This window comes from Psittacula echo (assembly GCF_963264785.1).
Source record: "Psittacula echo genome assembly, chromosome: Z".
NCBI lineage: Eukaryota > Metazoa > Chordata > Aves > Psittaciformes > Psittacidae > Psittacula > Psittacula echo.
Window position 1 is genome coordinate 67,354,833 of NC_137742.1, and position 21,103 is coordinate 67,375,935.

The following is a 21,103-nucleotide window of genomic DNA, read 5'->3' on the forward strand; positions in this document are numbered from 1 at the left end:
CACAACCATAACATATTCTAAGAAGGCTTTGCTTACCGAGCTACTGGCAGCACGGATGTTTTGTATGAACAAAATGTTTTCTTTCCCATGACATTTTTTCTCCTAGTGTACATTCTCCCTATTCAGACTTCATAAATTAATTTTCATGGTAGGGAAACTACAGCAACAAAGTCACAGAAAATTCAACTCAAAAGGTAAGAAGAGGAAGTCCAAATGAAGAAGCTTAAACAACCTTTAGTGTAGCAGTTACTCCACTTCTGCTATAACGTTTTCTTGACTTTGATCTTTAAACCAATGACTCATGAAAATATCTTCAAATTTACAGGCCACCAGTAAGTGGGTCTTTAAAAAAATATTGTACAACAATAAAGCAAGAATCACAAGCACTTCTTAATCATTTGAGCTGTCAACTAATTAATTACGATACTGAAACAAAGGCTAGTTTAAAAAACTTGCCCTTATAAAGGGGAGAGGAAAAAGAAAGGGGGAAGGGAAGGTCTTGTGAGCAAGCAAAACTGAGTATCAGGGAGAAAAGTTCAAGAAAATGTATTATGTTTGCTCACATTACCATTTCTCCCCCACCCCATTCAGACAGAAAACAAAATAAGGCAGCTCTTCTTGCCACCAAATGGTGCCCCTTGGCTGGAAGCAACTCCAGTTGTCACGTTCCTGTTAGCACGTAAAGCGCACCAACACTTCCCTCTCTCACCCTTTTGTTCCTACTTAATGTGTGCACTTTGCGCAGCAGTCTTTCTTTGCTGTTAAACAATTCAATTTTTCCTTGCCTCCTCTGCTTCAGGAGGAGGCAAAAATAGCAGGACTTTGTCACAAAATATAAAGCTCATTTCCTGTACCTTAGCACCTCACTTTCATCTCCTTGTCTCTTATTTGGCTACCAAATAGGTCTTAATCTGTAAACAAATGATTTGCTGTACAACTAAACCATTCAGCCTTTTTTTTTTTTTTTTTTTCCTTCTTGCTTTGGCTTCTTGGCTGCTGTCCAATGTGGAGGCTCATAGGTTCTTCTATTATTTACTGCTGGTTAAAAGGCAATAAGCTCATTTAGAGTTTATAGAACTATAAGCTATAAACAAAAGCATTTAATGCTTCTCTGATGCACTGTGGCTTTTGCCAGATAAATTAATTATGTGTGGTTGTGTGTGTGTGTGTACACATACGTGTGGATGTGTGAGGCTGTTTTTTTATGTACTGGCCTGGTTAAAAATTCTGAATGTCTTTAAGTCAGTTATTGTAAGCTACAAATGCATAGTTTTGGTGTTTTTTTTTTTCCCCTCCTATTTTGTCCTTGTACTTTTTTCTCAATAATTGACAATCACAGAACTGCAATTTACCGTGGCTACAGAGCTGAACCTCAAAGACTTTGATGTTGTATGAAGAAAAAAGAAAAAGACATGCTGCTGAAGCATTTCACAATGTTTGCATATATCGCTCCCTTGTAGAACGATGTTGTGAATCACAGAGGCCTACTAGGCCAAGCAAAACCTTCAGAGAAATAAATAACACATTAGATTTCTCATCCCTGCAATTAAGAGTCCCTCACAACCCAAGAGAAAACAAAGTAACACAAAGATAATTTTCCCTTACCTCTATTTTTACATTTTTGTTCTTGGTGAAAAATAAGTTCTCAGGGATTATGAACCAAAACACAGCCTGTCTGTGTGTGTTCGCTTTCATTCAGATGTTTATACATACAACACAGGGCTAGCAGGCCACCACTTCAATGTGGGATGGTAAACAGAATGAAATATTTTTTTAGATGTGACTATAAATAAGTAAATTATTGTAAATGAAAAGCTAAATTTACAGTTGTAAATCTCATTTAGAAATGACAGGTACTTAGCAATATCAACTTCAGCAATATACTTTCAATGAAATTCTGCAAGCCTATTTAAAGTCTATTACGGCTGCTGACATCAATCTGCCAAGCTACAGAGTGCTAAGCTCCACTAAGGATTTGCACCTATAAATTTAGTTACTGGTATACTTGAATTAAACACACTGTGTTTCTCCATATAGGCAACTACAGACATGAGGCATTGAGGTGGACAGCCAACACAGCAGAATTGTCACAGATCCTCTGACACCAGTTTTGCCTGAACAAGGTCTGAAGTTCAGACTCCCACTTGCATTTAGATTCAAGTCCTTTCCATAGTGTTTCAGTCTAGATTTCTACACTCTCCACTCAAAACTTCACTTCTTCCCCAATCAGTACAAGAATAAAGGCCATATTCTTATTGCAGCTGATTGTAGGAATATGAACACTGCAGGAAAAACCTGAAAACTCAATTTATATAAAATATTTTAAAGGTATACCCAGGTACTCATGTACAAGTACAGACATGTACAAAGGGACACACACAAACAAGTTTTAATTAACTGTAATTATTAAGACTCACCAAAGACCAAGTGAGTCTCTGTCTCCCTTCCCCCAACCAAATGACAACTTCTGGAGGTGCAGATTACAGGTGGCAGGCAGGCTGGTGGCAGGTCAGAATGTTAGTCCTCAAAAACTACTTAAAGGTAAGCAGGAAATTGAGCAAGCAAGGGGCAGCGAAAGGGAGAGAGAAAGGATGGGGGAGACAGAGAGAAAGGATGGGGGAGACAGAGAGAAAGGATGGGGGAGACAGAGAGAAAGGATGGGGGAGACAGAGAGAGACTGAGAAATGGGAGAGAGGGAGAAAGAATAGGCAGGGAGAGAGGGAAAAAGAGAGGGGAAGAGAGGGGGAAGGGAATGGGGAAGCGGAAGCGGAGGCGTGGGGGAGGGGATGGAGATGAGGGAAAGGGTTTTGTGCCTCAAATAGTGAATTGGCACAGCATTCACAACCAAAATTTAACCTCACCTGTAAGTATGTCCTTTTTTATTTCTTTTAATTTAGCGACATGCACTGTATACTCAATAATAACCAACCGAGAAGGTTTTGTAAAATTACACAGTAAGAGGCATTTTAAACCTCTAATAAATATTTCAGTTTGAGGAAAAATGTAAGTCTTGGAAGTAAGTTTTAAAATAGTTGGCAACTTTTCCTCCCAGAGTAAATCTGAAGACTCAAAAATAAATATTCAAGAGCATTAATTTGTTTCTAGTTATGTGTGCGCAAGTAAAACAGCAGCCATAATGTGGAAATTTGAATCACATTTTGCAACTAATTGGAAGCAGATTAGAATTCCGCCTCAGGGGAACATTGTCAAACTAGAAGCTGGAGCAATGAAGAAAGAGGTGAAAGCATCGTGAAGAGCTGACAGATTTACAGTGCTCAAGGCAATAAACAGGTACTAGATGAAAATGAATGTGCTTCACTGTACTGAATGCAGTTTTCAGTCACATCTCAGCAATAACAGCATACAGCCATGAAACTATTATTTTGAGAGAGATGGTGAAGCAAAGAGTAAGAACGAACAAAACACTATTCAGGCAGCGTGCAGAAAAAATGTAAACCATACAGTGGCTCAAGTTGTTACAAGAACAATCAAATTGGTCATACTGGACCTTGTTTTGTAACCTGGACTCATCTCAAGTAGGGCTTACGCAGATGTAATGCAATGAACTATTGACTTCAGTTGAGAAAGGGCTGTAAACCCTTGCTCTCTGTGAGCAAGAGTCAAAGCATTAAGTTCTTAAGAGGGAAAAAAACCCCGCAGAGATTTTACATTTTTTAAGCTAGGAATAACACAGAACCCTGCAGACAGATAAATCACAGAGAGGAGGGAAATATCCTTTTTAAAGGGTGATAAGGAAAGACTGGAAGGGAATATAAAAATCAAAATAGAGTGTAGAGGCTAATGTACCAATGCTGTAATGGAAACAGCCGCTTGCTTTCTCCTTCAATCTCTTGGCATCTGGTGCAGCATCACAGGAAAGACTGTTAAAAGATCTGAACATGAAATGTAAATATAGACTATTACCCAGACTCAGTTGCTGCATTTATAAAATAGTAGGAGCTCTTTTTTCATGTGTGCATGTTATATGTACACATCTATACACATATGCACCTCCCCCATATATATGAGAATATATATTGATATACATACACACATACACATATATAAACCTCTGTTTAAAAAGCAACTAGTAACACTAGTACATGACACTGCATCTTACTACTGGCTGAAGTGGGTAAGAACATTAATTTAGATTTTTAGTAACGCAAGGTGTGGAAAACCACCTTCATTCTTCTCAAATTGCATCAGCATTTTTCCTTCAAATTCCAGAACTCCACTGCAATTCAACACACACTGCCTAACATTAAACCCAGAGCAAAAAATTAACCAGTAAAACTTCCTGTCAAGCATGTTCAATATATCCAGAAATATTAGATCCTTATCGTCAGCGTGGGCTAACTAAACAACCCCCTGAACATTTACTAAGTCAAGAGTTAAAACTACTAACAGCAAAACAAAGTTCAACTGAGTAACGAGGTCCATTTCTAATTGTATTTGCTTCTAACTATTATCTTTAGTCACAGAGATACGGATCTAGTTTCATTCTCTCCTTCAAAAAGGAAGAATTGGCAAGAACATGAAATCCCAAAAAGACTACTGCCATTACTTCACTGCTATAAGCCTATAATAAAGCACAGATTTGATAGCACTATCCATGTAGTGTGGTGAACCACACACAAACAAACAGTTCTCTATGAAGAATGAAACCCCTTCCAACTCAAACATTATTGTTGCTTTTAATATAAGCCATCCACAGAAATCAGCCAAGGGGGTGACAGGAAATCCAAAAATAATTTGGTCTGGCCCTGAGCATTATAAGAAAGGCGATTACAAGTTGGTTTTCACTCCTCTTAGTGGCTGAGGGAAGCACTGAAGACTGTAAAAGCTGTGATTATCTAATGGACACTGATGGTACCACTCCTATGACAGTTGTATTTTTTCAACCATTCGGCACAGCAGCACTGAAATTCATCAGTAAAGGTGGGATCTGAGTACTGTGAATTTATATTTGTTTGTTGGGTTTTGTTGTGGGTTTTTTTGAGGGGGTGGACTTAACAAAACCCTTGAATTAAATCAATGGCTAATGAAAATTACTAAATGTGTGCAAAATCAAACTGCCTAGTGCACCTAGTTAAAGAGGCCAGATGTTCCACAAGCTTTCCTGGGAAACTGAGCCTAAACATGGTGCTTTCTTTTGTCAGAATGAAGAAAGCGAACTCTAGGAGTTTACAAAAGTGTGATCCATTGGAGCTTTAGTCTTCTGTTGCTAATTGAGGCATGAACAAAAAAGCCAGTTTCTGAGGGCAAACTACAAACATATACTTTTTATATTCCATTGCCACATGATAAAAAACAGAATCAAGCTGACTGGTAGAAATTTGACTGGCAACCAAAGACCAAGCTATTATTTCAAACTGTTATGGGAAAGCAATAAAATTGCTACCAGGTCTCCTCATGTTACTCTTCAATAAAAAGAAGCCATCAGGGAAATGTAAGGAAAAGAAAACACATCAAAACCTCTAAAGTTCCTTTAAGTAAATATACACTTCTGTGGCATAATGCCATCTGCTTCTTGGTTAACTTGACAAGACAATTCAACAGCTAGAATACCTGTGTTTTGAAAGCACCCAGTAACCACAATCAGTAGATTTTACTTTGCTCTTTTGACTGTAAGAACTGCATCCACATGCTAATAGCGACATATACTTCAAACACCCACACAAGGACGTTTTTCTTATGTTGTTATTTGGTGGAGATTCTCAGGAGACAGAAATACCTCACCCAAGCTGTGTTTGTGTCCAATAATATGATCTAGACTAGGAAGACTCAAACACTGAAAGGAGAAGGTGGGAGAAGATAAGGGAACCAAATGTTCGGTATCTTCTTTTTCTGAAGACTGGCAAGTCAGAATGGTTCAGGAAGATTCATCATAAAGGACACACAATTCAACACAGAATATCTTCACTTCAGAATTACTGAAACAACGAGCTTCACATCTAATTCCCAAAGGCTTTGATCTGAACAGCCTCTGTCAACGTTACAGGCAGATGCTAGAAATGTTGATTCCTTCGAGATTTAGCAGTATTTGCCAACTTACAGAAAAGGCAGACGTACTAAAAACTTCTGTCACTAAAATGTAACTTCTTTACTTGCAGTGTTGGCTTAAGACTTCAGAAAATTTAATCAACACCATAGCTAGCCTGCAGCTGGAAAACCAATATATACAGTCATCAATCCTATTTCATTTCATGAAACCCTACACTCTCACTTACGTTGTTTAATCAAATAGTTTTCTATATAAGCATACATATTATGTATGTGCACATGCACATGCAAACAGAGGCATGAGAGGAAACCACCTATTCCCAATCCCCTGAATTTTCTCCCAGCTCTTTCAAAAAAAGGGAGAAAAAAAACCTCCAAGAACTTGCTTGTCAGTCAGGTCACTCTGAATAATTTTACAACCTTCCATTCAAATGTAAAGGTTTTGTTCCAATTGCCAAGACCATTTAGTCAGAATTGAAACAGAAAATGCAATAGAGTCTTACTGAAACCCTGGCTACAGCATAATCAAAAGTCAGTCTGATCTTCACTGATACTGATACTTCACTGAAGTAAAGGCTACTACAGCCTTAGGTAAATTGTGGTTTTAATTCAGGAGTGTAATATTTTTTTTTTTTTGTTTAAATCTTGGGATTTAAAATCTCATTTTAAGAAAACTCGTCAAGTCCGGCTATGAAAAATTGTTACCTTTATTAAAATTAGCTTATTTTAAACAGATTTTTAAGCAAATTTTAAAAATCATAGCTGTATTACTATTCATTTTGGTGAAACGCTGCACCATGAAAGAGCTACACTGGTCACAAACACCCTGGTGCAAAAAAGGGGGGGCGGGGGGGAATCAAACTAAACCGGAAAAACAAATATAAGAAACTTTTCTAAATTTTAAAAGCTATTTACCTTCTGTGCTTACATCACGATTTTGAAATTTTCATGGAACACTATTTTGCTGTTCCTCACCCAACAAGGAATGTTGTGTACGGACCAAAATTTTTAAAAAATGTCAACACATTTTCTGTGATTATTACTAAGAAATATAACCCCTTGACACATAAACACACTAAAACAAACACTGGTTTTCAGCAAAACTATGGCCAGTCCTTCAACTGAGGTCACTACATTCACAGATCCACAGGTGTGATCCCGTCTGCGGACTCACGTATTTCAGTTGTAAGAAATAAAGCACAGTTGCAGTCAGACAGCCTCTCTATCCTTTCAGGAAAAGGAGTGACATCATCACCACGTATATTAGAGCATTATATAAGTGCAATATAAAGCTGGAACAGTGCTAAGCGTATTACATAAAGAATAACCTGGTTGTTGGATCATCTGTATGAAGTATCTTAGAGCAAGGCAAGACTATAAAACTTGGCTATATTCAGCAATCCCAACTCGATAACATGGAAGAGATCTGAAACATGCAGCTGTCGCATTCAAGAAGTAAACACTACTGTATCTGAGAAATACAGAACACGCGGCAGTGACACAAAGCTGCCAAAGTAGCTGCGGACGTAATCTAAACTTTTTTCAAGGGTGCATGATCGGAATCCAAAATGTATGTGTTTTTATCCAAAAGAGATGTAAAGGTGGAGTTCGTGATAGCAAAAATGTCAGTATTTCTGAGACTGTATTCCTGTTGATGGTTGTAAAAATGTGCTCAATACCTCATGTACCATGTAAGATGTGAGGAAATGGATTTTTTTTCTACTCTTTCAGCCTACTTTTACAGAAACAAATTGCATGCATAACTCAGAGCAAATAAAGGGGAACCTGCATACAACATGTAAAGGATGTGTCCAATTAACAGAAAGCAGGCCACAGAATCTCCCACAAAAAGTCGGTACTATAGAGACCACTTATTTCTTAAGGGGGAAAGAAATGGAAAATTAAAAAATATTTTAGCATACAAGAAAAAGTGCGCATTTCAGATTTATGATTTATGTTGCTGTCAATAAAATAACTTTCCAATTATTAAGGCCCTGGTAGGAGAAGCTGGAATGCATTATGTGTTAATGATCACAACCAGGGGTCCACACTTTACTCTTTTGTCAGAGCTACAGCAGATCCTCCCCGCGGCTTCACCATTAACATGTCTGTTTCCTGTCAGACCACTCAGAGATAATGTCATTTATCTCAGGGAGGCACAAGACCAGTCATTAGCTTCACTAAAAGACCTCAAACAAAGGCCGGATGGTCTTTTATCCAGGGCTGCAGCCAAGAATCTCATTGCCTAACAGTTCAGAATTTAAGTTATCTTTAAAAGAGTCATTTTCCTCCTATCAACAATTCTAGAACACTTCTCTGAAGAGCAGAAAAGTCTCTGCATGGAAAATTTTAGTCAATGGTTTTATCATAAGCAATTAGGTGACTGATAAGAGCTTGCTAAAGTTATCCTTTGAAAGGCCGCTTCCCCCTCACCCGACTCCCCCACCCCCGCTTCCTTTTACCTCATAGGGAAAACCTGACAGAGTAATTCACGTTCTACCTAAATAGTACGACCTTTGAAGAAGTGACCCTTATTGTGTTGGCCTGCAGGAGGTGATTCACTGTTATAAATTCTTCAACGACTGAGCTTCTGGAAATCTCTTTAAATGAAAGTGAAACTGGTTAACTGTATGTACGAACATGTGTTTTCACAGTCTCTCCTGTATTACTGCATTTCAGAAAGCTTCTATAAAGTGCCACGTGAACTTTTTAAATAATGATAATAATAATAAAAAAATAGAAGGAAAAAATATGAGCAAATTTCAGCTATTCAGTTCCTGGGTTTATGCTGAAAACTAGGAACAGATGGGACTTTCCATGCTACTTGAATCTGATTATTGAACACCTCTATGGTTATGGGAGATTTTGCTTAGCACTTTTAACATACATTTCATTTATTGGACTATAAAATGCTACTTTGGAAAAACAAGTCTTTATATAGCTGTAATTAAAACAGCCTTACAGGAAAGCCCTTTAACATGGAGAACACGGTTAACCTCATGACACCTGGCCAATCAATCCTTCCCTTTTTACTGGCTATTTATGAAGTTATTAAAATCGTAAAATTACCAATGCCCAAAGTGAAATATTTTTCCAGTAGTTCTGAGTAAGGTTATCAGCTTCTCTATTTTATAAATGTTCTAGACCAGCCTCCATTGTGCTACGCTAACTTTGCTTTGCACAGGAATTCAATAGTGGCTCTGGTCATACATATTAGCAGAGGTCAGCAGGTTCACACGAAAAAGCTTTCCTCGGCCAAAGGGCAACACCCCTTCACCCAGCTCAAAAAGCACCTTCACACTACTAGACAGCACTACAGAACTTTAAGAACCTTTAACTGTGCTTATTGTTAGACACCCATAGTTATCAATGTTTTAAACAGCTAAATCCCTTATGTAGTTTTCAAAACAGTTTGCTGTCAAACAACAATAGACTTTGTTCTTTAATTACAGCAAGTGACCTCCTTGCCCTTTTATTTCACAGTGAATAAACTACACAGAAGGCCAGCAAAAGTACACGAAAAGCATTTCTCAGTAACATAATTAATCAAAGCATGTACTTAAATGATTTACATCAATACGTAAAATGCAGTTTCCCGATGAAGTGCAAAACATCCTTAATCTGCAATATTAAAAAGTGAAGCTAAAGTAAACAATACCAGCCAATATGTTAATTTGCTGAAGACGACTTTCAGATGCGAAATGCAATCATAATGAGATGCAATAAGCTAATACAGGAGACAAATTCAATCCTGAAGTATCACTAGACTGATCCATTTAAAAACTGCAACTAAGACACCTCTGATTATAGCTTTGTATCTTCTGCATTATTTTCACATATACTGATTTTCACGTCAAATACAATTTTCCCGTATCTCAGCGTAAACTCTGACTGAATCCCAAAGTCTCCCTGCAATGCTCACAAAGCAAATTCTTCCAGATACTCTGAATGCTTTTCAATGTAGCAGCTGTGAAAGGCACACAAAAAAACCAAAAAAAACCCCTTAGCTAAAACAGATGAAGAGTTCATGCTGACAAACAGTCAGTAACTGTGCTAAAAACAGCATGGAGGAGAAATGGAAAAATAGAGACAGGTTTTAACACCAAAATTCTTAGGAGTGGTTAGCCTACCTGTCAAAGCTACTTATTCAGACATGTCACTGGTGGCTTAACCACAAAATGGGCTGCACAAATATAGCTCAAACATCTTAGAATTACAGCATACTTTGACTTTATCCACATATTAGGGGAGTGGCGACTTTTACAACATGCGTGCGGTTTCTTCATAAAAGAGCCAACAGAACACAGTCATTGATTTAATTAGGCTTCATAAGATCCAATTTATCATGTTTTACATGCCTTTCTGCAGCAAGGAAACAGAATAAATAGACCAAAAATAGACACTGAACCATACTGTGAAAGCTGAACAGTGACTAAAACTCCTGGGAATCTGCTCCAAGCTTTTCACAAATTGTAAACAAATGCAGTATTAGATTCCACACCACATACAAAAACCTGCAGATTTTGAATCAGCAGGCATGAACTCATTTGTATCTAAGAGGAAACATCCAAATTCGTGAGACATGTCTTTCACAACATTAAGATAACCAGAAATTGATTTTTAAATGTGGGCTTGTTATCTACAGACACACAAGCTGCTTTGTGTCAAGTACAGCAGATATGTTTTAATGTTTAGGCAAAGCAAGAACACTTAAGGAATCTGAAACCTTCCTAAAAGTAAAAAATAAAAAATCTTTCTGGTGATTATTAAACATCTGGCGGGAGGAAAGCCAGAACAAAACATAATACACTTAAGTTTTATTAAGAGTGCCACAGGCTGTGCTTAAGGTTGCAACCATTGCCAGCAACGAGCGTTATTATTGTGAGACACAAAGGGATGTTACTTCAGACAGTAAGCAAGCACACCATTGTGCCAGACAATGGCCAACACTGCACGACTCTAATGTGTGAAGTCTGTGTTAGAGTCGGTGTGTGCCAACAGCAGTGGCTGTTGCTGGAAACGCAAGCTCCAAACCTCCTCCTGGAGCAAGAGCCACCAGACAGCTTGTACCTCTGCCTCTGAGCATTCCATACATGTTCATTCTCAATCTGCATGCCGTCCCATTTACATCGTACATAGGATTACTGGTGTGTATAGGGATTCGCCATGCAGTTTCCTGTGTGAGCATAGTTAACACAAAACCTGCAGAAACCACGCCACCCTCTAATCGCTGTTGCCATGACAGCAGCCTTTGAGATCCTGAAATGTTCAGATTGCCAGCTAAACAAAATTGTTGAATGTGAACATTTGGCTGAGAGATTAAAAGGCTAAGGGGGTTGCAAAAGGGCAGTACCTCCCACATTCCAGGCAGCCACTGAATCCAATCAAACGGCTCTGACTCTTTAACCACAGCCATTGTGAAGACCGGATTAGGGCAATTTATCTAGATAGTTAAAACAGATTAGAGAACTGCAATTTGAAGACTACTGGCAACAGAAGTAAATGTCTACTGTACTAAGTTAATAAAGAGACCATGCGATTTTAGGACACCTTTTCACTGCATACAGAACTTCTCATAAATCAAAAAGCACAAACATAAACACATGAATTACAGCAACCTACAACAAGGCTCATTCAAATTCATCCCTAGATATGCTATCTTAAAAGCAGCAATATGCATACATACGAAATTTAATTTGTTCCTTGCCTTGAACAGAAGCCCTTGAAATTATCTTCCAGTTTTAGCAAGTATCAGGTGTCATAAACACCCAGATCTAATCCTCCAGCAGATTTAAATAGTACAAAGCCTTCAACATGACCAAGATACAAAAAACCCAGTAACAGGTCATAGAAAGACATAAATTTTCTCTGCGACCTCCAGCCCTCAGAGACACTTGCAGAACATACAGTTAACACGGGCCCAAAAGTTTTCCCATCGCTGGATGTCCGTTCTGGGAAGTTGTAAAAGCAATTAATTTAAGACCAACAGCTGACAATAAAGTCACAATCTAATACTCTGAGATTGTTTCCTGGACAGGGAGACAGACAATTTGCTTTATTTTTCAGGCAGACCAGGTTATCTTTGTTTTACCACCTGTAGAATTCATAGGACTTGTAATCTCAGGGCAAACACTTGCCCCAAGGTCTCCCAGAAGACACCTTCTGACCTACAGACAGAAGAATTCCCACTGACACCAGAACCTCCTTGAGCCAGCAGTTAACAAAAGCCAAGCTCTCATGCCACCCTTCCCAAAGAAGAGTCATGGCCACCTAGTCTTACAGAAAGCATCCTTCATAACGTAATAGGAAGAAAAACACACACTCTCATGGGATTTCTTTCATACATTTCAACCACTCAATAATGAGTAGCTCACACCTGAGAGCTGTCTCAGACAGGAAGGCTCCCCCAGACAGGAGACGAACTGCTCCCCTCTGTTCCGAAAGCTGCTTTGCACACTCACATCTCAGCACAAGGTGCATTCCCCTCCTCCCAGCCCTCTCCTTCCAGGAAGAAGAGAGGCACCGCCTGTCTGCTGGCTTCTTCATCCTTGTTCTCCACACCAGCTTCTGAGGCCTCTGGGCTGCTGTTATACCACAGGAACCCCCCTGTACAATAAGCATCCTGTGTCTCCAACAAAAAGCAACAATGGAGCCCACGTCTCTGGCAATGCCTTCTGTTTTGCCCCCCAAGAACAATCTCAGCTTCAGACAGGAAAAGGGTCCCTTTAGACTCTGGGAGAGGAACAGTCATGAATGCCCACTGGTGTTGTGGGAAAGGGTCAGCACAATACCTGACTTGCTGCTCCCAGAGCCTAAGCTATGCACCCCCCTTGGCAAACACACAGATCTCCACCCTGCAAACACGTGCCATCCCACTGGTACCAACACTGCTGCCTTCTGCTAAAACCAGGGACAGCTCAATCAAGGCCATTTCCAGGTCTCTCCTTCTGGGTGAGTGCTATCAAAAGGAACAGACAAAACAGAAACGTTCTCCAGGGTCCAAGGACAGGGACAGAAGATAAGGAAGAGCAGTACACTCAGAACACGGCGTCTTCTGTCTAGGGAAGAGGTCTCGGTGTTTCTTTCTTTAAGGGAAACTGGAAGAACAGATGTATATCACAAATATACCAAAGAGGACAAAGGAGCCAAACACTGAGTTGTTGGACAGTTATTAGAGACACAGAGACACACAGAAGAGCAGATGTGGAGATGAGCTTTGTCCTACCTTTTCTGTTTTCAACTTCTTGATTCGCCTGTGGCTCTCCTCCTCCTCCTCTTCCTTCTTTACCAAAGTAGAGTTTCCCAGTAGCCCTGAATCCGGGGTACTTTTGCTCACTTCCCCCATGGCAGAGGAGGTGCATTGGAAGGGGCTGCTTCCTCCACCACCGCCTCCCTTGGCCCCGAAGCCATAGAGGTGCCCAGGGGGAGCCTGGCTGCTGCTACCACCCCCACTGCCGTTGGGATGGCCCTGCTGCAAGTCATGCTGCTTGTCCTTCCTGGATTTTCCCGCATCCTTATCCCTCTTGGAGCCTCTGCTGCCTGGGGCTTTACCTGGCTTCTCCTCTTTGTTTTTCCCACAAGAGGCAATGGTGGTGCTGTTGCTGCTGGTGTTATTATTGCTGTTTGGGTTACTGCTCGCGCTTTGACCCAGTGCTGAATTCATGCCAGTTGCCTCTCCAGGGCGCCCTTGGACTTCCTGCCTCTTGCCAGCACTGCTGATCTCAGGAATCCCATACAAGGCAGCAGAAGGCAGAGATTTATTAGCATCCTTAGAAGTTTTACTCCTTTTCACTTTTGATTTGCTAGTCTCTTTGTGAGAGGAATTCCCCTGGGGAGCTGATGGCTGAACAGAAGCAAATTTTAGGCCATCAGCTAAGGCTGAGGTAGCATTAGCCCCACTGGAAGCCAGAACCCCGCAATCCTTGGAGCTGGTGTTGCTGCTGCTGGTGGTGTTAGTAGAATTATTCATCTCAAATTTCTGTCTGTCCTTCTCCAAATCAGCATCCAAATCAATAATTAAATTCCCAACACCGATTTCCCAATCATCGCCACTGTCGTAAGTGTCAACCGCGTTTGGATCCACACCTTTTCCTGCAGTAGAAGTGTTCAATGACATCCTGAAGATGAGATCTCTAGAGTCAAAATCCGATGAACTTTCCTTCGGAGATGTGAGGACATTCGTTTATCTCCGCTGGGCTCTCTTAAGTTCAACTCTTCTTGTCTCCCTCCCCCAGGTGTGTCTACATTCACAACCTGCAGTCCACATCCACCTTGCCCTGTGAAGAGGAGAAAAGTCGAGTATTTATTGTCTGAGTGTAACCAGAATATAATAGGACTAATAAAAAGGGGGCCAGGTAGGGGCAGTCAAAATTATTCACCATTGACACATTTCTCCCTCAAGTTTGTTAAATGGGAGGCAAGGGCCGTGATGCTTTTATAGTGAGCATCTTTAATCAACACCCACAACCTGCCTTAAAAAGTCATGTGCACAAAAAGGAAAAAAAAAAAAAAGAACAGAAAACCAAACAAAAGACAACAACAACAACAAAAACAAAATACCCCCAAACTCCAGTATTTAAATCCACAAAGCTCAGGAAATAGAGTTTTAGAAGTGGTGCCTAGCTGTTGGAGCACATGTTGTAATCTAACCCGTTGGACCACCACCTACGCACAAAAGGGGGAAAAAAAAAAAAAAAAAAAAAAAAAGAATACAGATTCACTCTCTGCTGCATTCCATGGATTTTGTGGGTTTAAACCAGACCCTTGAAGTTTCGTGACTCTCTTGTATTATCTTTTACCCCCATTACACTTAATCTCTTGGGGTGGGGGGAGAGGGAGCGCTAAGGGAAGTGGGAAACCTCATTTTCTTTGCCACAATACAGCTTCTGTTAAAAAACCAACAACCTACAAACACAAACGTTTACTGGAAAATATTAAACTCCGTAGGTTAAAAAAAAAAAATAAAATGTTTATTTTCTTTAAAAAAACCCTGTATTCTCAAGGTAACAGTTCTAAAAGCAGTTCTAATGTACTCCTAGGTCACACAATTGTTAGGTCTGTTAAATATAGTATTACTGACTGTACAGGAAACTGATTAAGACATACACTTTACGTGATCTGCACCAAGGTGGCCTCAGTGACCGCAAATGAGTGTGTGTTTGACAAAGCTTAGTTACAACGATTTTTAAAGGGATCTCTCCCTTCTAGAGTCGACTGTCGAAATATTTATATATATATATATGCATAATGCTTACCTTTAGTCCTTTATCATTTTTTAATTAAACCAGCAAATCAAAATGCTGTTCCCACTCGTCTCAGCAACAACTCTGTGCCTCATTTTACTTAAAGAGCAAGTGATCAAGAAGTAGAGCGCAAGTATCATCTCAGCCAGTATAAATCGGTCAATAACATATCTCCCCCTACTTTGGCACACGGATCAGAAGTCCTTTTTTGTTTGTTTGTTTAGGGTTTTTTTTCCTCCTTGTTTAAAGACCAAGAAAAAAAAAAAAAAATAAAAAAAATGCTGAGCCTCACAACTTTACCAGCTGGTAGGTAACATTCAGAACTGAAGCATCAAGGACCAGGTTTTTGTTTGTTTGCTTTTCCTGAACAAGCACCGAGAGGTAAGAATCATCAGAGTAATTTAAAAGAAAAAAAAAAAAAAATAATAATTGTTTCCCCAACTTCACACTCCGTCTTCAGCCCCGGACCTAGGAGCCATCCTCATCAGTAAGTAATGATCCCATGAAACAAACCTACAGGCGCCCGGGTGTTACAAGACAGAATGTGCTAACATCGGGATAAATTAGTGAAAGGGAGGAAAGAAAAAAAGAAGAAAGGACTGAAAATCTGGGCTGGATTCCGCCTGTTAGTTGGGAAGTGGCATTTTTTTCGCCCGTCCTGACAGATCTGATTTCATGAAGTAACTTGAGGGGAAACGAGGGGAGGGAGAAACGAAGGGGGAGCGAGAAGGAGGAGCGGGAGGGGGGGAATCAGTGATCTAATAAACCGGTTATCAAAACATTTTGTAGGAGTGGGGGAAGGTCAGCGTGCTCTCTCACGAAGTATATTTTCCCAGAGATACGATTTCGGAGGGGGTGGGTGGGGTGTTTGCTCTCTGTCCCCGTGTTCCCTCCACTCGCCTCAATCAGCGCTTTGAAAAATAGTAATAATAAAAAGAAGGGGGGGGGGGGGGGGGGGGGGGGAAGCATAGACAGAGAGTTCCAGATTGCTATCTCGGAAAATAAACAACAATAGTAATAATAATGAAAAACCCCGGGAGCTGGGGCTAATCAGTCACGCGGTAAGTAATTCGGCAATTAGAGTCCGAGGAGATAAAGCAGACGACCTTTCTTCCAGGACAGATCGCTCCCACCTTGTCTTGGCAAACCTCGCAGCCTGCTCCAGGCCCCCCGCCCTCCCCAAGTCAGGCTGTCTCGGAGCTTTAGCTTAGTATTTTTAATTAGCCGGCGATGGGAAGCTAAAAGCCGTAATGAATTGCCAGCTGCGGACGGCGGGAGGAGGGGTGAAGGCAAAGCGAGGGGGGGAGGGGCGCTCGCGGCAGCAGCCGCCTACCCCCGAGGCGCGGCGGTTCCGTTACAACGTCACGTGAGGCCGGCGGGATCCATTGGCTGTCGTGAGAACGGGAACGGGTGACAAGTCGTGTCCTGGCAGCGCGGGGCGGCTCCGCACATGCACAACACCGCACCGCGACGGGCCGGCGGCACTGCCACGCTCCCACCGCCGTTGGGAGAGGGGGAAGGGGCGTCCCGGGGGTGCGGCGGCGGAGCAGAGCGCTCCCGGGAAACCACCCGCACTCCCGGTGTCCCGGGGATGCTCACCACCACCCCCCCTCGGTGGCCCCCTGCCCGTGCCCACCGCTCCCCGGACGAGTGGGGCTCATGCTTGTCGGGAGCTGCGTCGCTGGAACCGCTCCCGCTTGGATAGTTAATACCGCAGAAAGGCACAACGCTTTTACGCCCCCCAGGTGCACCATCAAGTATGATTTGTGTGGCTACAGCGCTCTCGCCCTCTTATTTCGCTCAAATAACTCATTCTGCTTGTGGGATTGTTCTTTCCTTCGTCTTCTTTTTAAAAGCCAAAAAAATATCCCTAGTTGTCTCAACTCCCAGAACTCTTTAGCACTCCCCTTTGCAGAGAAAAAAAAAGAAAAAAAACCCCACAAAAATCCCCTCTAACTGCTAGAGACACACCACGCAACCGTACTTACGGTCTGTATTGGATCGAGTTGACCTTTTCCTTCTAACTGCATTGAGTGTTTTTGTTGCAGCCGCTTTTTATTTTAGGGAAGAAAAATAAAAAAAAATAAAAACCAAACAAAAAACCACCACCCTACTATCTTCCAACAGATTTATTGTGTTTGGAAGAAGAGAGCACCAGATAACCGTGAACCTTCCTTTCTCTCTATAAGCGAAATTAAAGCAAACCCGGCGGCGGGGGGTGGTGAGAAGGGAAGGCAGGACCCGCACCGGCCCCTCGAGGGCTGGCCGGCGGGCGCAGGGGCCGCGGGGCGGCCGGGGCGGGGGAGCGCGGTACCTGAGAGGGACTTTTCTTTGTTCACAATGCCATTACCCTGAAGGCCAATCAGGAGCCAGCTTTTATGAAACCGGGCTCTCTGATTGGTCCGTCGCTCCTCCTGCCTGCCGGCGAGGGTGAGAGACACACGCACACTGTACACACAGGCGTTAGGCGCGCCCCCCCACCCCACCAATCCCTCTTCCTCCCCACCCCCCAGAAGAAACCTTCTCCCATCGCTCTGCAGCCTGCAGTTTGGGCCGGGCTGCAGCCGGCAGCCTCTCGCTGCAGCCAGATACAAATTATGTTTCCCATTTCAATTACTTCATATAACATTTAGGGCATAGGAAAAGGTGGAAAAAAAAAAAAAAGGGAGAGAGATAAAGAGAAGAAGGAGGGGCAGAAAATCAGAAAACCAGGGTGGAGAGGAGCTCTGCCAAGACTCACACGTTGGGAGGAAGACTCCCTCATTTCGTTTTAATTTAATTTCAGGGCAGTTTTCGGAGCGATGATGAATGATTTTTCTGTGCCGGTTTCAAAGAGGCAATTTAGAACCTCACTCATAATTTTTAAATGCCCCCTCATTCAAAATTATAACAGCTTGAAGCCAGCGAGAGGGGGCTGCTGGTACACATGTGCAATTATTTTCGTGCTTAGTGGAGGAAAAAGCATGCACTGTCTGGAGGAAGGTGCCGAAGGCAGGCGGAGGGACAGCTCCCCATCCCTGGGTGCTCGTGGGGGAGCACCCAGACCAGCCCCTAACCCTTGTGTGCCCTTCCCCCCACCCCCACCCCCCGCCTATTTTATATCATGTTCATTCTCACAATATGACTTAAGTTGTGCGGGTCAGGTTTTAGTCTTTCTTTCCCCCCTCTCTTTCCCCTTTCGGGGGGGAGCGGGGGCGGGGGTGGTCAGAAAATAACCCTTTTGTCTCCGGGCTGCTGATTTACGGCTGCGGGCGCTGGGGTGTGAATGCCGGCGACCCTGTAACTACCGCGCGAACATCCTTTCACAGGAATTAGTAACACAAATCTTCCCTATCGGGCTTTGTGTGGCTCGAAAATATCCCCCTTAATCATTCCCTTTGTTTAGGTTGGGAGCCATTATGCTACACCACTGCGTTAAATTGCGTTTAACCCTTCGCAGGCGGGAGGGTGGGGTGGTGGAAGGGAAAGGGGCGCTGCCCGCCGCCGGGCCGGGAGTCGGGCTCCGATCGTTCTCATGGCCCTGAGCGCTTTTTTCTTTCTTACATTTTCCCTGGTTTTCCCCTTTTTCCCTTCATTTCCCTGTGAAAAATCGATCGGGGATGTTTTCCCTGCCAGACACGCACTGCTCAGGTCAGGGTGTCTGTCGGGAAGTTACAGTGTAGCTTTTACCGCGTTCCGCACACCCGCGACAGGGTAGGCAAATGCATTGTCGGACCTCCTCCAGCCGAGCGGGACGCGAGGTGCCCCCGGCGCCTAACTGTGCGAGGGACAAAGCGTGCTCGCTGCCGGGGCACCAGGGACCGACACAAAAGATCGGGAAAGAGGCGAGTGGGGGTAAAAGCCACCGTAAGCAGCGTCCCTGGTCACCATCATCCCGAGGGCACCGAGACACACTCCCTCGTGAGGCCCCGATCCAGGCCGGGGACAGCCAGCTCCGTTCCTCCCGGTGTAAAAGCACTTTCCCTCAGTGGCTGATAGCGAACGGTTGGTTCATGAACAGGGGAAGTTCACTGCCAGGGAAGCTCTGGAGCACATTAAATTTTTAAGCCATTACAAAGGGAAAAGACAAATTTTAATGAAAAATAGAGGCACCGAGTGTGAGTGCCGCAGACGAGAAACGCCATGCTGCAAACGCGTCCCTAACTTCCTGTCGTGGCCTTCCAACAACACTCGGATGATGGGATGGAAGGAGCTCAGCAAGGGGCTGCAGACACGGCTGGAGCACTGGTGAGGCCCACTCATGGCCAGGCACTAGCAGTTTAGGCTGGGGAACACACACGAACGTGCTGATGTTACAGGTACTGAAAATCACGGATTCCCCGGAGTAACTTTTGGGTGATTTTATTCAACTGGTTAGCAAAAATGTTCAGGTCAGCAACGACAGGCCTACTTTTTTTTTTTTTTTTTTTTTTTTTAGGTTTACTGAGTTGTGGATCGCTGTTCCTGTTTCTTTACAATATGTGTTTTTCATATTTAGGTAATGGCCCTGATTTTTCAATATCGACCTCTGTTTAGACATGTTTCACTTTGGGCTGCTTCTCATCTGCAAAATTACAGTCATTTTCACATTATTATACAGTGAGTAGGAGATAGTATTTAGCAGTGGGTGGGGGAAGGGGTTTTATGGGAAGAGATCTGCTACGGTCAGCACATAATTTCAGCCCTAAGAAAATTGCTTCTGAATAGACAGTCTGTTAACTAGCCAAACAACAGCCGCTGGGAGTGATTGCAAAAATGCCTCTGCTTTATCTGCGCTACAGCATCACTTTGATTTCTGAAAAGCAGCGGTCAGTGGGAGAGACGTTTCTCTAGCCAGAGCTGCCAGATGGGCAAAAATACAGGCTTGTGACAAAATTCAGAGCTGAGACTCTCCCTCCTGGCTTTTGTGTACTGCTACACGGGGAAGGGGCCACCCTAAGGCACTTACATGAGTTACGGAAGCTTTATTCACCCGTTTTATTTACCCGTTTCTGTGGCAGAACAGCCTGAGGGCCAGTGGTGACTCTTCAGACCCCAGTTCCCAGGAATGGCTGCAAAAAGACCACTGACCTCACACCACCCTGCCCAAGGGGAACTGCCCCAGCTGCAGAAGGAGGCCGGTGCCCGCCGTGTGACTTATTTTCGCCTTCATTTATGACCGCTCGCCAAATTAAATTACAATTTTGCATTCATGCACGTTTTACAAGGCAGACAGAGCGCCAATAAATTAGTGACGTTTGTCCAAAATAGGAAATCTGTCTTTAATTAATGCAGCTGCAGACCACTAATACTCCTAACGCGTTCCCATTCACAACCCCCGTCCGCCCCTCCCCTTCTTCCTTTTCCTACTCTGGCCAGACACGCACATCATACACGCTACTGAAGACCCTCGTTTCCTCCGGCCGAAGCTCCTCACAGCGGCCGCCTTGTGCCTGGCCCCCCCTCCCGGTCCTGCTCCCCCGCCCACCAGCGCTCTGGGCGCGGATCGGGCAGTGGCCAATCAACTCTCCAGAAATCGCTTTGCCGAGCTCTCATTGGCTGAGGCTGGTCGGGGGTCTGTGGCTGTCTGTGGCTGACTGCGGGGGCAGCGGGTTAGTCCCACCACTGGCTCCCCGAGATACGTGTGCCCGCAGGCGGGAAGCAAGGGCTGCCACGAGTACTTACTCACCTACAAGTACGGGAAGGGCTGTTTTCCACCCTTGCCTGTGACTGCGTCCACTAGTAGGACCAACTGCAAAGTGTAGTAATGTCTAAATGAGGACGCCACATCGTCCTACCGTCATCTGCAGCTGAGTCTCAGCTACCTCCCCTCCGACGACCTCTTCCAACCGCACCCTTTGTTCCTGCGTTTCCTGGCGCAGAGATACGCGTGTGTG

At 43.2% G+C, this 21,103-nt stretch overlaps 1 protein-coding gene across 2 annotated transcripts in view; it reads right to left on the reverse strand.

Annotated features, from left to right (window-relative positions):
• Window positions 1–17,545, reverse strand: part of ZNF608 (zinc finger protein 608) — a gene marked incomplete at both ends in the record, with an annotated part of 91,290 nt that extends 73,745 nt beyond the window's left edge. The window contains one exon of one of the 2 annotated variants that reach the window (XM_080637578.1): window positions 17,237–17,545. In XM_080637578.1, the coding sequence (XP_080493704.1) occupies window positions 17,237–17,278 (42 nt within the window). Of the gene's footprint in view, window positions 1–13,231; window positions 14,123–17,236 lie in introns of those variants that run through there. The other variant, XM_080637577.1, reaches the window with a different exon arrangement.
• Window positions 17,546–21,103: the final 3,558 nt, after the last annotated feature.